Source organism: Salvelinus sp. IW2-2015, linkage group LG19, assembly GCF_002910315.2.
Source record: "Salvelinus sp. IW2-2015 linkage group LG19, ASM291031v2, whole genome shotgun sequence".
Lineage (NCBI taxonomy): Eukaryota > Metazoa > Chordata > Actinopteri > Salmoniformes > Salmonidae > Salvelinus > Salvelinus sp. IW2-2015.
The window spans coordinates 7,868,652-7,884,396 of record NC_036859.1 but is presented as its reverse complement, the minus strand read 5'-3'; the positions used below and the strand labels follow the sequence as shown (position 1 = coordinate 7,884,396).

The following is a 15,745-nucleotide window of genomic DNA, read 5'->3' as shown; positions in this document are numbered from 1 at the left end:
TGTGTATGAAGGTTGGAATGCGCATAGCGTGGGTGATCTTTTTCTGTTCTTCACCATCAGTTTAACACACATCGTCAGACCATAGGGAACATACATACGTCTGGAAAATGTACAAATAAAAAGTAGTAAAAAGGTACGTTTTGCATATTTAGAAAAGGACTTGAGTTGGAGCGGTGGACAGAACCCTGTCGACCTTCTAGAACCCTGAGGGATAGACATCACACCTGCTCCAACCAGAGGGAGGATTTGGAAGCAAGAGGGGCGTGGTCCCCAAAGTAACCCTGTTACCATGGTGATCAGGCGAGTAGGCGTTGCGCGGCGAGCTCGTCTCCTTCGTCTCGGCTCTCGTTGATCTCCACGAGCGTGCGCACGAAACGGGTCCACTCATCTGCCTTGGGCACACAGATTTGCTGTGGAAACGAGAGAACATACACACATGGGTTACACACAGGAACGACATGTACAGTATATCAAGAGCTTCAGTATAAGGGATGGATCTCTCACCTCTCCTACGTCGTAGACCAGCACCTGCCCGTCTGAGTCTCCTGTAGCGATTTCTCTCCCTGAGTGAGCCCACCGCACACGGTTCAGAGCAGGAGACCCATCCACAACCACACTGGCACTGGGCACCTAGGACACGCACAATGTTGCATTGTTCATATGCATATCTGTTGTTTTGCACTGTGCGTAGAAATGTGTGTGTGTACCTCTGTGTCGTTGTTGAGGTTCCACAGGTCCAGCCGTCCTGATCCATCCACACAGGCGAAGAGGGCGGGGTGAGTGGGAGACCACATGACATCATACACATAGTCACAGCTGTCCTCAAACAAATACAGAGGACGGGTACTCTACAGAGAGACGATGGGGAGAAAGGGTAAGTGTGTGTCGCCGCAAAGCACAGTAACCCGTGCCAGTAACAACAACGCCCGGGACACAGAACGAACCATTCCTGCTGCCACAGAAGCTGCAGATCACCGATCAACCTGCCCAGCCACCTCCGGACCCATGGCCAGCCAGACACACACAACAACCGGGACCCGCGACACCTGGAGGGAGATCATACTCTACTACGAGGGCTCCCAGAAGAAGTGTGTATGTGTGTGTTACCTTGGTGGTCCACAGCTTAACGGTCCAGTCGAAGGAAGCAGAGATGAAGAGATGGGAGAAATCCACGGGACCCACGGCACTGTGACAGCTCAGTCCAGTGACTGGACCATGGTGTCCCTCAAACACATCACTGATGCCTGCCTTACTGTAAAACACACACACACACACACATATGTGTTGGCCACAAAGTGATGTCCACAAAGCAAAGTTCTGAACACACACACCTCCCGTGGCGGCAGGCGGTGTAGACGGATCCATCTTCACTCCCAACCACAAAGTTGTTGACGTCACCCAGAGGAAAAGCCATGGAGGTCACTGCTACTGCCTTCGACTGCTTAAACACCAGCTCCAGACTGTCCTGTATCACACACACACACACAGCATTAAAACTGCCAAAACACTAACTTCGCAATGTCCTAGAACACAAACACACACTGCAGTCGTACCTGTGGTTGAGACAGCATGTCTAGGTTCCAAGAACACATCTTTCCGTCAGTAGAGATGCTGATGAGGTTGTGAGCGTTTTGGGTCCCGACCACGTTCACACAGTACACAGGATGCTGAATATCACAGGACACCGTTAGAAATGGGTGATGTTTCCATTTAGCTAACATGACACAGTCCAGTCTATATTTAGCTGATAGTAGCTGGTACCCGTAAAATAATATCTAACATTTTCACAATTTGAAAGCTATTGAGCACTCAATGTTGACAACGTGGCCAAAAGTATATGAACATCTCATTCCAAGATCATGGGCATTAATATGGAGTTGGTCCCCCCTTTACTGTTGTAACAGCCTCTACTCTTCTGGGAAGGCTTTCCACTAGATGATGGAATATTACCGCGGGGACTTGCTTCTATTCAGCCACAAGAGCATTAGTGAGGTTGGGCACTGATGTTGGGCGATTAGGCTCGCAGTCGACGTTCCAATTCATCCCAAAGGTGTCCGATGGGGTTGAGGTCAGGGCTCTGTACAGACCAGTTAAGTTCTTCCACACCAATATCTGGCCACTTTAGTTGTGATTCAAACCTTATCAAAACATATAGCCCTATGGGCTAGGCTACATGAGGTGTGCGACTGATTTTTTTTTAAAGGCATTGTTTCTTGCCTTAAACTGGACATCATTCACAAGTGATAGGCTAATATTGTCACCCATAAGACTATTCTTGATTTAATCTTGTACTAAATAATGTGTGTGTGAAATTTGTTTTGATTTAGAATGGACCATTATATTGTCTCAACAGGGGCAGGGGGGAAAATACATGTAATCTCTACACTTAAATAGGGAATGGAGGAAGCTTTTACTGTGGTTAATTGTCATGCCAGCCAGGTAGGCTATACTCCTGTTGTAAAGATAAGAAATGTGCTTAATATTAGCTTAATATTAGGAAAGTTGAGAAAAATATAATAGGCCTTGCCTATAGAAAACATAGAATCCTCCTCTTTTTAAGAGGCCATCACTCTTCTTTTTTTTTGCCTATAGAAATGTGTGCAACATGAGCTCATGGGTTCTCATGAAGTGTTTGATTTGATTTTCGAATACATTTGCATTGATGTCAGAGTGATTAGAGGGACAATCGAGTGCTGAGTACCAGGCAGTTAGCACGTTTGGTAGGCTACTAATGACAATCAGAGCTTGGAGAAGCCTAGTTACCGTGACTAAATTGTCATGTGTAATTTGACTGCCTTCATGATTCGTGACCGCTGGTGTAGCAGTAATACGGTCACCACAACAGCTCTGGTTGCAACCGAGGACAGACGATTTTTACACGCTATGTCCTTTAGCACTGGCTGGTCCCATTCTGTGAGCTTGTGTGGCTTACCACTTTGCAGCTGAGCAGTTGTTGCTCCTAGACGTTTCCACTTCACAATAACAGCACTTACAGTTGACCGGGGCAACTCTAGTAGGGCAGAAATTTGACGAACTGACTTGTTGGAAAGGTGGCATCCTATGAAGGTGCCATGTTGAAAGTCACTGAGTTCTTCAGTAAGGTTATTCTACACCCAGTGTTTGTCTATGGAGATTGCATGGCTGTGTGCTTGATTTTATACACCTGTCAGCAACGTTCCTTTGTAGTGTATGTGAGTTACCGTGTGAGCGGATGCAGACAGGGGAGTTCTCTGTACAGATGTTCTTTTGTTGCTCCTGTTGTCCCATAGGACGATCTGGCCTGAGTAAGTCCCACCCACAATCAGGTTAGGATGGAACCTGGCGAATGCCGCTGACATCACCGCAGACTGGGGAAGAGACACAGAGAAGAGAATTATATTCACAGAGAGGTGGTGTGTGTGTGTGTGTGTGTGTGTGTGTGTGTGTACCTGGCAGTGGAAGGTGTATTCGGGTGTGGTCTTCTTATACTTCATATTCCAGACCAGAGCCACTCCGTCCGGCTCATGAGGAGCATCTTCATTGTTGTTGTAGGAGGCCACCAGCAGCTCAGGGTACTGAATCAAACAGCAGACGGCAGTCAAACAGCAGTCAACAGGGGTAAAACAGAAGTGTATCAGGAATCAAATACACAGATTTGCATGACTCTAACAGAGTCCAACACAAGAGATTATGTAACTTTTTAAAAGATAGGCCCTACTCCGAATCATCACACACACTCTCCTACCTGAGGAGACCAGTCCAGACAGGTGACCACTCTGTTCTTGGACCAACGTTCGTCAGAGAACACCCTACTCAGAGACATCTTAGCCCCCGCCTGCATCTCACTGGAAAGGAAGAAAGAAATATTGAAAGAAAGAGCGAGAGAAATAAGAACATACACTCTCTATAGCTGTGTGTTCAGGTGTGTGTGTCTCACCCCTCCTTGTCCTCCAGGTCTCGGCCACTGTAGTCGAAGCAGACGTCCACTCGCTCAGAGAGAGCCCGCTCTACAATCCTGCTCCCTCGATCGAAGAAGGTCATGAACTCCTCAGAGTTGAGCAGGTGCATCTTCTCCTCTTCAGTCAGCTCCTTGGGAGGGACTACACACACACACACGCATTAATATCGGAAGTGGTGTAGGCCAGGGCTAGTCAACTTACAGAGGCAGGAGGGTAAAGTCAATCTCACCTTCTTCCTGCTTCTGCTCATCAGCTTTCTCTTCCTGGGAGTCCTCTGCTGGCTTGGGATCGACCATCTCCTCCTCTTCTTCCTCCTCCGCCTCCTCTGCTACACACGCACGCACACACACCCACAACATCATGCTCACAACACAACGTACAATAAAACATTCAAAGTTTGTAGAATTGCCGCTAACCCATAAAACACTAAGTTTACCTGGTTTAGCCTGGGTGTGTGTTTGTGTATCGGCGGGGGTCTGTGTCTCCTTGGAGTAGGACACCATCTCTTTTGGAGGGAAATCCACCTGGGTCACCTTTGCCATGCCAAGCCTAAAACCTCGCCTGGACAGGAGACACACACATAGTCAGAGCGACACATACAAACTTAAAAACACAGCCACACCATTATACAAACACTCTCACACTCCACATCCAAACACACCATTACAAAGACAAACACTCTACATGTGCTAGCAGACAGCAATGTGTATGATACTAACAAGGGCCATTCAGGCCCACCAAAGAAATGACCAAGAGGAACCGAAGAGAGGAGCAAAACCACAGCCCAAGTAGGGGAATGTGTCTTATAGAGTAAGAAAGAGGTGAACCCCAGTAGTTCAGAGTCAGAGTGCAGCTGCAGAGTAGAGGTGTCAGGATCCCAGGGTAACGTCCTGATACAGCCACAACACACCACCAGGGGGCAGCAGAGAGAGAGCAGGAAGAGAGAGAGAGAGAGAGAGCAGGAAGAGAGAGAGAGAGCGCAGGAAGAGAGTGAGTAACACAGAGAAAGAGAGAAAGCTGGCAGGTTAATAATATACAATGAGCATACAGGTACTTAATCACAAATACACAAACACAGACCTAGAGTTTCCATCTCCAGAGTCCTGGCTTCCAGAATCGCTGCCCACTGACTTGGCTGAGGGAGACATAAGGGTAGTGACTAGATAGTGAAACAGACACGTATCCTCTGTTATTACCCTCAGAGGCTGGGCTGTGTGGGGCTGTGTGTGTGTGTGTGTGTGTGGGGGGGTCAAAGAATGAGGGAGTGAATAATTGAGTGAATGAGAGAGTCAGTTGGTTAGTAGTAAATGACGGGAGAGAAGAAAAGAGAAGAAAAAGTAGGGGACAAGTGGCACGCTGAGGCTTCATGGAAAAATGCTTGTTAAAAAACAGAAAAGTATGTACGTGTACGTGAGTGTGTGTACATGTGTGTGTATGTGTCTTTACTGTTGGGTATATCAGGGGCGATCCCCATGCTTTGCAGCAGAGCCTCAGCCTCTCTCCTCTTCTTCTCCAGGTCAGAAGAGTCATCTGCTGCACCGACTCCACCCCCTTCCCGCTTCGAGTCAGACCCCTACAGGGGGAGAGAGTGGAAGGGGGGGAAGAGGGAGAATGGGTAGAAAAGGAGAGGCAGCGGGAGAGGGATCCGTTGAATTGGAGAGACAGGGAAAAGGATCACGTAATAAACACAATATAACCACATATAAATACTGCATAGGCTATTACATGACACACTAATAATAATAATATACTATTTATTTTACTTGTATTTATTCAGGGGAGCCCAATTGAGACCAGGGTCTCATTCTCAATAGTGCCCTGAGAACAAACAATTCACAAATCAACATGATGATACAATAAAACAGCAGCAACAAAAAAGAACTACGAGATACAGAAGATACAGTACGTTTCACAACACAAAAATGATTACAATCAACCAGAAAACGAGCACACTTCAGTGAATTCATTCCTCATCAGCGTTCTAAAGTGCCCTACTGTCACCAGGGATTCAAGACGTAACGAGGATTGTAAATTATTCCAAACATGTTCTGAGTAAAACTAAATGCTGATTTACCGAGGTTGGTGGAGACACGAGGGACTTCAAGTGTTAACCAACCCTGTAAGCGGGCTTGGGGACTCGTATTTTTATACATTAACAGAGAAGTGAGATATGTTAGAAGCTTGTGCAGCAGAGCTTATGTAAACAAAAAGGGGAAAATTAAGTGATCTACGGGAATTTAGAGAGGTCAAGCTGACCTGATAAAGGACGCTGTGGTGATTATTAAACCTGTCAACTGTGATTAAAGCGAAGCGCGCTATGGTACACCGCACCCAAGGGTTTTAGAGTAGCGGCTGCTGCATTCTGATGAATGGTGTCACCATAATCAAGAACTGGCAGGAAGGTTGCCTGTACAACCTGCTTCCTGCTGTTTAAGGAGAGGCATGATCTAAACTCAGCAAAAAAGGAAACGTCCCTTTTTCAGGACCCTGTCTTTCAAAGATAATCCAAATAACTTCACAGATCTTCATTGTAAACACTTTTTCCCATGCTTGTTCAATGAACCATAAACAATTAATGAACATGCACCTGTGGAATGGTCGTTATGACACTAACAGCTTACAGACGGTAGGCAATTAAGGTCACAGTTATGAAAACTTAGGACACTAGAGGCCTTTCTACTGACTCTGAAAAACACAAAGAAAGATGCCCAGGGTCCCTGCTCATCTGCGTGAACGTGCCTTAGGCATGCTGCAAGGAGGCATGAGGACTGTAGATGTGGCCAGGGCAATAAATTGCAATGTCCGTACTGTGAGACGCCTAAGACAGCGCTACAGGGAGACAGGACGGACAGCTGATCATCCTTGCAGTGGCAGACCCAGTGTAACAACACCTGCACAGGATCGGTACATCCGAACCTCACACCTGCAGGATAGGTACAGGATGGCAACAACAACTACCCGAGTTACACCAGGAATGCACAATCTCTCCATCAGTGCTCAGACTGTCCGCAATAGGCTGAGAGAGGCTGGACTGAGGGCTTGTAGGCCTGTTGTAAGGTAGGTACTCATCAGACATCACTGGCAACAACGTCGCCTATGGGCACAAACCCACCGTCGCTGGACCAGACAGGACTGGCAAAAAGTGCTCTTCACTGACGAGTCGCGGTTTTGTCTCACCAGGGGTGATGGTCGGATCCGCGTTTATCGTCGAAGAAATGAGCGTTATACCGAGGCCTGCACTCTGGAACGAGATCGATTTGGAGGGTCCGTCATGGTCTGGAGCGGTGTGCTACAGCATCATTGGACTGAGCTTGTTGTCATTGCAGGTAATCTCAACACTGTGCATTACAGGGAAGACATCATCCTCCCTCATGTGGTACCCTTCCTGCAGGCTCATCCTGACATGACCCTTCAGCATGACAATGCCACCAGCCATACTGCTCGCTCTGTGCATAATTTCCTGCAAGACAGGAATGTCAGTGTTCTGTCATGGCCAGCGAAGAGCCCGGATCTCAATCCCATTGAGCATGTCTGGGATCTGTTGGGTCAGCGGGTGAGGGCTAGGGCCATTCCCCCCAGAAATGTCCGGGAACTTGCAGGTGCCTTGGTGGAAGAGTGGGGTAACATCTCACAGCAAGAACTGGCAAATCTGGTGCAGTCCATGAGGAGGAGATGCACTGCAGTACTTAATGCAGCTGGTGGCCACACCGGATACTGACTGTTACTTTTGATTTTGACCCCCCCCCTTTGTTTAAGGGACACATTATTCAATTTCTGTTAGTCACATGTCTGTGGAACTTGTTCAGTTTATGTCTCAGTTGTTGAATCCTATTATGTTCATACAAATATTTACACGTGTTAGGTTTGCTGAAAATAAACGCAGTTGACAGTGAGAGGACGTTTATTTTTTTGATTCGTTTATTTCTATAAAAGAAGTCTACTTTAAACCTCAGCTTCTTAACTAGGCACAAACGTCAATTCAACGTCTATTTCACGTTGGTTCAAAGTAATTTCATTGAAATGACATTGATTCAACCAATGTGTGCGCCCAGTGGGTAGCTAGCTCATCCATATGTTTTTTTAACATAACATTTTTGTAAATCCAAATACCCAGATATTTATAGGCGGCAACCTGCTCGATGAGAGAACCATCCAATGCATAAATGTGTAAACCATCTGAAATATTTCTATGAGAATTAGAAAACAACACACATTTAGTTTTTGCAGCAATAACTAACCATTTTAAATCAACAAGGGCTTTCTGCAAGGCGACTAAATCAGACTGAATCTCTAACATAGCCTGGTCAACAGTAGGGGCAATAGAATACATACATTTAATCTGCATACAGATGAATGTTACAGGGATGTGAGCCCCCACAACTCCTCTGCATCAAGCCAGCCAATAGCATGTTCTACTCCTCTTCTCTCTACTTACATCCTTCTTCTTGTTCTTCTCCTCCTCTTTTCTCTTCTTTTCCTCTCGGATCTGGGCCAGGCGCTGTTTCTTCCTCTCCAGCTCTGCTTTCAGCTCACTCTTATCCTGTTTATCCGCCATGCTACAAGAGAGAGGGAACAAGAGAAGTCAATATGAGTTTTGAAGATCTAACTGCTGGCGTGTGTGTGTGTGTGATGGTAGCTGCCGGTGGTATCACACTGTAACCATGTGAACACAATGGGATAACTGTTCATGACAATGTGTCTTTTATCTGTGTGCGACATGGAAAATAATATGCTACGCCTATGTTTAGCTGGGTTGTTATGTTGAACAAACGATTTCGGTCAGATCTTATCATGGGTACAGCGCGGGATAGAAATAACCCATACATTTCATATTGATTACTGTAGGCCTACTTTTTGTCCGTTGATTCGTGCAGCAGATAGAATCATGAAATTACAACATTAATCAAAGGTTTGTTATTAACAGTTCACTGAACACCAAATTAATTAGGTGGTTTATTGGAAACGGGTTGAGTGGGACGTTGAATGATTGTCACATCACATCTCAGTATGACCATCTGATTCCACGAGAGCAGGAGCTTGCACTCTGGCAAACAGTCATCACCTGAGTCCTGCTCGATGCGAAGCGAGCCAGCTACAGAGCACACTGACTGAATTGAAAGACGCAACTCTTCATTTGAACATCGCTTCATTGTAAAATAGTAATCTATTTATCCACAAGGCAATAATCTCCTTGCCATTATTGCAAGGGAAGGGCGTTAGCTATTACAGCTAACTGGCGTTAAGTCTGAAAGTGACACTGACAGCTAACCATAGCTAGCTAGCAATCAGGGCTGGGTAGGTTACTTTCTAAATGTAATCTGTTACGGTTACTAGTTACCTGTCCAAAACTGTAATCAGTAACATAACTTTTTGGATTACCCAAACTCAGTAATGTAATCAGTTACTTTTAGAGTACTTTCCCCTTAAGAGGCATTAGAAAAATACAAAAATGTATGTTACCAATTGAACAACATCTATTGCAGGATAAATCAATGTTAAAGTTTACATAGTTGGTCATATATGAATGTTAAATGTCACTTTATGGGTTGGTTATGTAGGCTTCTTCTAACCCATCGCTACTACATTTAATAATACTAATAAATTATATCTTTACATTAAAAAACTAAGTCTATCAGAATTCCAGTCATTCCAATAAATGTTATACCCCTTGATCTTCAAGAACAGGACTTGGAAATATGGAAGTATAGATTAGCCAAATTGTTTTACCTGACCATAACCCCAAAACTAAGGACTTATTAGCCAGCCCTACTCTGTTGTTTATTTTGTTGTCATGGAGGACTGATTGGGCTCATTGATTTGAGTTGAAAAATAAATGCTGCGCTCATGAAATGTCATGTTTTGAGCACTACTGAAAAGTGCTATTTACATGTGCTTTATTTATTTTTTGCTGCTATAGGCCTAATTGTTTAACTTTTTGTTGGTGACACTTTGATATCTTAATAATATGCAGCTGTTTAAAGAGCAAATCCACAGACAACAAAAACAAAACAGCTGCCTGGAGAAATGTACCACTCTCAGATTAATAGACAGAGCTATGGATGCAAGGACTGACCATCGAGGATATCAACATATTTTTTTTTACCATGATATGAGGCTATACAGTGTTGGTTTACATTTACAAACACTGGAGAAAAACAACTTTATATTTTGGGTTCTCATGTTGTCACGCCCTGGCCTTAGTTATCTTTGTTTTCTGTATTATTTTAGTTAGGTCAGGGTGTGACAGGGGGGATGTTTGTGTGTATTTGTCTCGTCTTGGGTGGTTGTATTGTATAGGGGGTTTTGTAGAGTGTATGGGGTTGGGTTCAGTGTAGGTGTTTAGGAGAGTCTATGGTTGCCTGGTTTGGTTCTCAATCAGAGACAGCTGTTTATTGTTGTCTCTGATTGGGAGCCATATTTAAGGCAGCCATAGGCATTAGGCTGGTGTGGGTAATTGTCTATGTCTAAACGTTAGTAGCGTTTGTGTGCACTTTCGTTTTGTAGCTTCACGGTCGTTTGTTGGTTTGTAAAAGTGTTCGTTTCGTGTTTTTGTCTCTTCTAATAAAAGAAGATGTATTTGTATCACGCTGCGCCTTGGTCCACTCTTCCTCATCAAGACGATCGTGACACATGTAGTGTAAAAGTTTAACTAAGTTCATGAGGCATTTATAAGTTATATTCTTTAAGAATCAATGGAGATATATATATATTTACACTACTGTTCAAAATTTTGGGGTCACTTAGAAATGTCCTTGTTTTTGAAAGAAAAGCACTTTTTTTCCCAAATTTAAAATAACATCAAATTGATCAGAAATACAGTGTAGACATTGTTAATGTTGTAAATGACTATTGTAGCTGGAAACGGCAGATTTTTTATGCAATATCTACATAGGCATACAGAGGCCCATTATCAGCAACCATCACTCCTGTGTTCCAATGGCACGTTGTGTTAGCTAATCCAAGTGTATCATTTTAAAAGGCTAATTGATCATTAGAAAACCCTTTTGCAATTATGTTAGCACAGCTGAAAACTGTTGTCCTGATTAAAGAAGCAATAAAGCTGGCATTCTTTAGAATAGTTTAGTATCTGGAGCATCAGCATTTGATTACAGTCTCAAAATGGCCAGAAACAAAGAACTTTCTTCTGAAACTCATCAGTCTATTTTTGTTCTGAGAAATGAAGGCTATTCCATGCGAGATGGAACCTGAAGATCTCATACAATGCTGTGTACTACTCCCTTCACAGAACAGTGCAAACTGTCTCTAACCAGAATAGAATCAGGAGTGGGAGGCCCCGGGGCACAACTGAGCAAGAGGACAAGTACATTAAAATGTCTAGTTTGAGAAACAGACGCCTCACAAGTCCTCAACTGGCATCTTCATTAAATAGTACCCGTGAAACACAAGTCTCAACGTCAACAGTGAAGAGGCGACTAAGGGATGCTGGCCTTCTAGGCAGAGTTCCTCTGTCCATTGTCTGTGTTCTTTTGCCCATCTTAATCTTTTATTTTTATTGGCCAGTCTGAGATATGGCTTTTTCTTTGCGACTCTGCCTAGAAGGCCAGTATCCCAGAATCGCCTCTTCACTGTTGACATTGAGACTGGTGTTTTGCGGGTACTATTTAATGAAGCTGCCARTTGAGGACTTCAGAGGCGTCTGTTTCTCAAATGTCATTGGTTCAGAGTTTGTTTTGATATTTTAACCTGCGTGTGGTGATCACGTTTGGTGTGGGGGGGACAAAATACATTTATGCACGATGGCGCGCAGGCGGTTTGGGTTCCGTATAAATGTATTTTGTCCCCCCACACCAAACGCGATCACGACACGCAGGTTAAAATATCAAAACAAACTCTGAACCAATTACATTAATTTGGGGACAGGTTGAAAAGCATTAAACATGTATGGCAATTTAGCTTGCTAGCTAATTTTTCCTATTTAGCTAGCTTGCTGTTGCTAGATAATTTGTCGCGTGCGAGCAGTGTGCGTGCAATAATTGAATAACATAGATTCCTAAATTTATTTTGCAACGCACGCAACACGAGCGGTGTAGTCAGGGTATTAGGCCAATGTATTTATTTATTTTATCAGCATGAATTAGATTGAGCAATAAAATACTCACTTTTATGCTGCTGTTGCAAGATCGCATTTTTCACTGGCTGTCCCCTGGTTTCAAAAACAATGATTGATAGGCACCTTAAATTTCTTGAATTCATCTATTATTGGTTTCAAATACACATTTAGATTTTTGAACAACCTCCAAGCGTTTATTCAAATTGGATAATCTTTGGATGCCAACATCAGTCGCTCCATTGGAAGATATAGCTTGGACAGTAGCCTACAAAAGCCTATTCCTGCTCTTTTCCCGCGATCCATCAAACACATTAGTTGTGTCATTATAGTGGTCTCTGATTTATGGTCAGACTCGCTCACGTTGAACAAATGTAAAATTGTGCCTTTTTTCAATGCTGATTTGAATGTCATTGAGAAAACAGAGAAGTGTAAAATATTTTTTTTCCCAAAAGTCCTTTCTGAATGTAAAATGTATCCTCAAAGTAATAATCTAGTTTTTAAAAAGTATCTGTAATCTGATTACAATATATTTGCTGGTAATGTAACGGATTACAGTTACAATTGTTTGTAACCCATTACTCCCCAAGCCTGCCAGCAAGCTAGTTAAATGCGAACAAACAGTCAGTATGTTTTAAGGTGACCATCAAACATGATCAACTCGCGTATCACGTTTTAAACTAATAAAAAATGAAAGTAGCTAGTATTGCATATACTTTATATAAACAATGCTTTAAATTAACTCCAAATCGCGTGGTTACAGTAGATCGCTAGCTAACAGTACAGTACTAGGTAGGTAGATGATGGAATTGACAGCTCCCCAGGAATACTTTCCACCCAGACGCTAATCTAAGGTCAGTTTTGTGTTTATCCCATCCTGGTTAAATTTGGAATTCGGGTGGATAATCCGATTCTAAATCTGTGAACAACTTCCACACATATTAGTGCTACCCTAGGATCATAACCAAAGCCGCCTTAACACTAACCGTAACCATTTTTAAGGGACGTCCCAAAGATCCCATTTAGCTACATGGATGGAACAATTGCATTTGAATAGCCTCATGTACCGCTAGATGGAGCCAATGGTTAATATAAAATAGTAGATTGACCCTGGCTTTTTCTCATCAAGGAGTTAGAGAGTCATTCCCTGTAAACCCTGGCTCTCATCAACATTAAACGCCTGGGATAAACATTATATTCCAAGGTAGATCAGGTTACAGACATCTGTACTTTGGGGTCATCATGCTCTCTTTCTGATGTTACATGTCTTTGAGTTTGTGTACATTTGTCATAACACGTGACTGATATGTAAAATAAGAAATTAGTGGATACACATTGGACCTCAACTGTTGTTCAGTTCATTGCTTTGTACTTCTGCTAGAATGGCTAAACTGTTATATCAAGAGAACTGTTGAGCAAGTATATTAGCTATTTGTTTACAGTTAAGGGTTAGTGGGTTGGGGTAAGAGTTAAAGGTTGAAATGATGTTGGTTTGAAAGCGTTGTACTTTGATCTTCCGCTCAAGCGTGGCCAGATACTGATGACCCCACGTTCCCTATTCACTTGCTCACTGCAGCTGCTTTTCAAAATGGCTGCCACCTCTCTCTATGCCTTTCTTATAGACTGGCGGACATTTGATGCTCTTGGAATGCCCTGGCTCTGGTTCTCATCACATGGCAGCAAAAGCAGTAGTCTATGAATCTCTCTTCTCTCTCTCTCCCTTCTCTCTCTCTCCTCTCTCTCTCTCTCTCTCTCTCTCTCTCTCTCTCTCTCTCTCTCTTCTCTCTCTCTCTCTCTCAACATTAGTGAACTAAATTTCTATAGTGAATGACTGTCATGTTTATACAGCATAAACTGTAATGTTCTTTCGCGGCTCTTTGTGTGTGGACGGGAAGAGAAAGAGCGTGTGCGCTTCTGTTCAATCTACTGTATTTATTCAATCTTCCTCTGTAACAATGACTGTAAAGGGTTATCGCTCTGTTACCATGGAAACTCATCTCATGATTTAAAAATCAGGTACCATGACTGAGCAGGTGCATATCGTGTGTGTGTGTGTGTGTGTGTGTGTGTGTGTGTGTGTGTGTGTGTGTGTGTGTGTGTGTGTGTGTGTGTGTGTGTGTGTGTGTGTGTGTGTGTGTGTGTGTGTCGTGTGTAGTGTGTGTGCGCATATGTGTGTGTGTGTGTGTGTGCGCATATGTGTTGTGTGTGGGTGCTGTGCGTATGTGTGTGTGTGTGTGTGTGTGTGTGTGTGTGTGTGTGTGTGTGTGTGCATATGTGTGTCTGTGCCTCACTCACTTTCTCCACCAAATATAACCCGTTTCATGATGTAACTTGCAACTGAAACAAGTGGTAAAATACCCGCCACCCCAACATACACACTCTCTCCCCCAAACTTAAAAAACAAGCTCTCATTCAGAGAAAAAAACATGAAATATTCACACGTTTCATTCAAGCCTGCAGATATGTATTCATAGATAGAAAACAGTGAGTTCAGTGACTGTGAATCTTATGCTTTTCCTCTACTCCCAGACCTACTGTAGGCTCTCACACACTAACACACCACCACAAGAGTGAGTCTTTACTTAGTCAGGTGTGTGTGTGCATGTGTGTGATGATCCTTTCTCTATGATAACTTTGTGCTGTCAGAATCAGAAACTGCCCGTCTGTTTTTGTTACAGAGACAGACCTCGGCAGCGGAACCCACTGTGAGTTTCTTGTTGTTCAGTCAGTGCCATTGACCTGCCTTCACCTGGTCGGCTCCATTGGGGTGTAAAGGATTCAGTCATTCACCCAGTAAACAACACAAACAAGTCCAAAGGTAATGGGTGTGTGCATGTGTCCCTGTGTGCGTGAATTCCACAGTGATGTCACAAAAGCTTCACCACAACATAACATATAGGCCTAGCTGCAGGCTGATGCATTGCACCAGATTTGGAACAAAGCATTTTCTCCATCTAGATCATATCATTGTCTTCCTGCTACATTCATGTTCACCTCTTTCATTTTATAGGATGCCTTTTAACATGTTCCAATACAACAAAACTCGTGTTTTCAACTCACCATGTGTAGTAGTAGAATTCAAGCATCGACACACACACACACACACACACACACACACACAGGCATTTCGCTACACCCCGCAATAACATCTGCTAAACACGTGTATGTGACCAATAAAATTTGATTTGACACACACACACACACAAAGCGAGTGAATATTTATAAATTGTGTAATACACATTGTAAGAATCATGTAAGAAACAATACGTTTCTAGCTATTCATTAAAATACTGCTTTATCTCTGACAGCCTGTGTAGCTAAACAAATCCTAACATCTGAAAATGCATTTATGCCTTTTAGGCTACTTAATGTGTAGCCTATACTTAAAGGCATTCATCTATCTCTATGTATAAAATAATAAGGAAAACCTATTGTGGTCATATTGAATTTTGTTTTTAGCCTATACTATTTAATTATATATTCTGTATGTGGGAGGAGGAGAGAAACTTGTGACTTTCGGCCATTTTTGGGGTGTCGTTTCATTGTTTCGCATCATCACATCCACAGCACGAGCTAGGTGTGCGCCAATCATAGATATAGGTTTGGTAGAACTTTTGTCCCACACATTTTTGGGTGGTGCACTTTTGTTAGCTGATCAACTCATATCTGTATATTTAGATACATCATATAATATGACCAATATAAATTGTCATTTAAATGCACATAATTCAACATATGG

The 15,745-nt window shown here is 43.2% G+C and overlaps 1 protein-coding gene across 5 annotated transcripts; it reads right to left on the bottom strand.

Moving 5' to 3' along the window:
• Positions 1–28: 28 nt before the first annotated feature.
• Positions 29–15,121, bottom strand: LOC111979804 (dynein, cytoplasmic 1, intermediate chain 2a). Of its 5 annotated transcripts, XM_070448777.1 has the most exons (17): positions 15,067–15,121; positions 8,374–8,494; positions 5,385–5,511; positions 5,019–5,097; positions 4,766–4,828; positions 4,375–4,499; positions 4,168–4,266; positions 3,917–4,079; positions 3,725–3,824; positions 3,429–3,554; positions 3,201–3,347; positions 1,554–1,667; positions 1,332–1,465; positions 1,108–1,252; positions 708–848; positions 505–630; positions 29–410 (listed from the first exon to the last, which is right to left on the bottom strand). In XM_070448777.1, the coding sequence occupies exons 1-17, from the start codon at positions 15,090–15,092 to the stop codon at positions 297–299; spliced, it is 1,950 nt and encodes a 649-aa protein (XP_070304878.1). In that variant the 5' UTR covers positions 15,093–15,121; the 3' UTR covers positions 29–296. The 5 variants fall into 5 exon arrangements, with proteins under 5 accessions (XP_070304878.1, XP_070304875.1, XP_023866286.1 ...); XM_070448774.1 differs by lacking the exon at positions 4,766–4,828; XM_024010518.3 differs by lacking the exon at positions 4,766–4,828 and having other exon boundaries at positions 5,019–5,073.
• Positions 15,122–15,745: the final 624 nt, after the last annotated feature.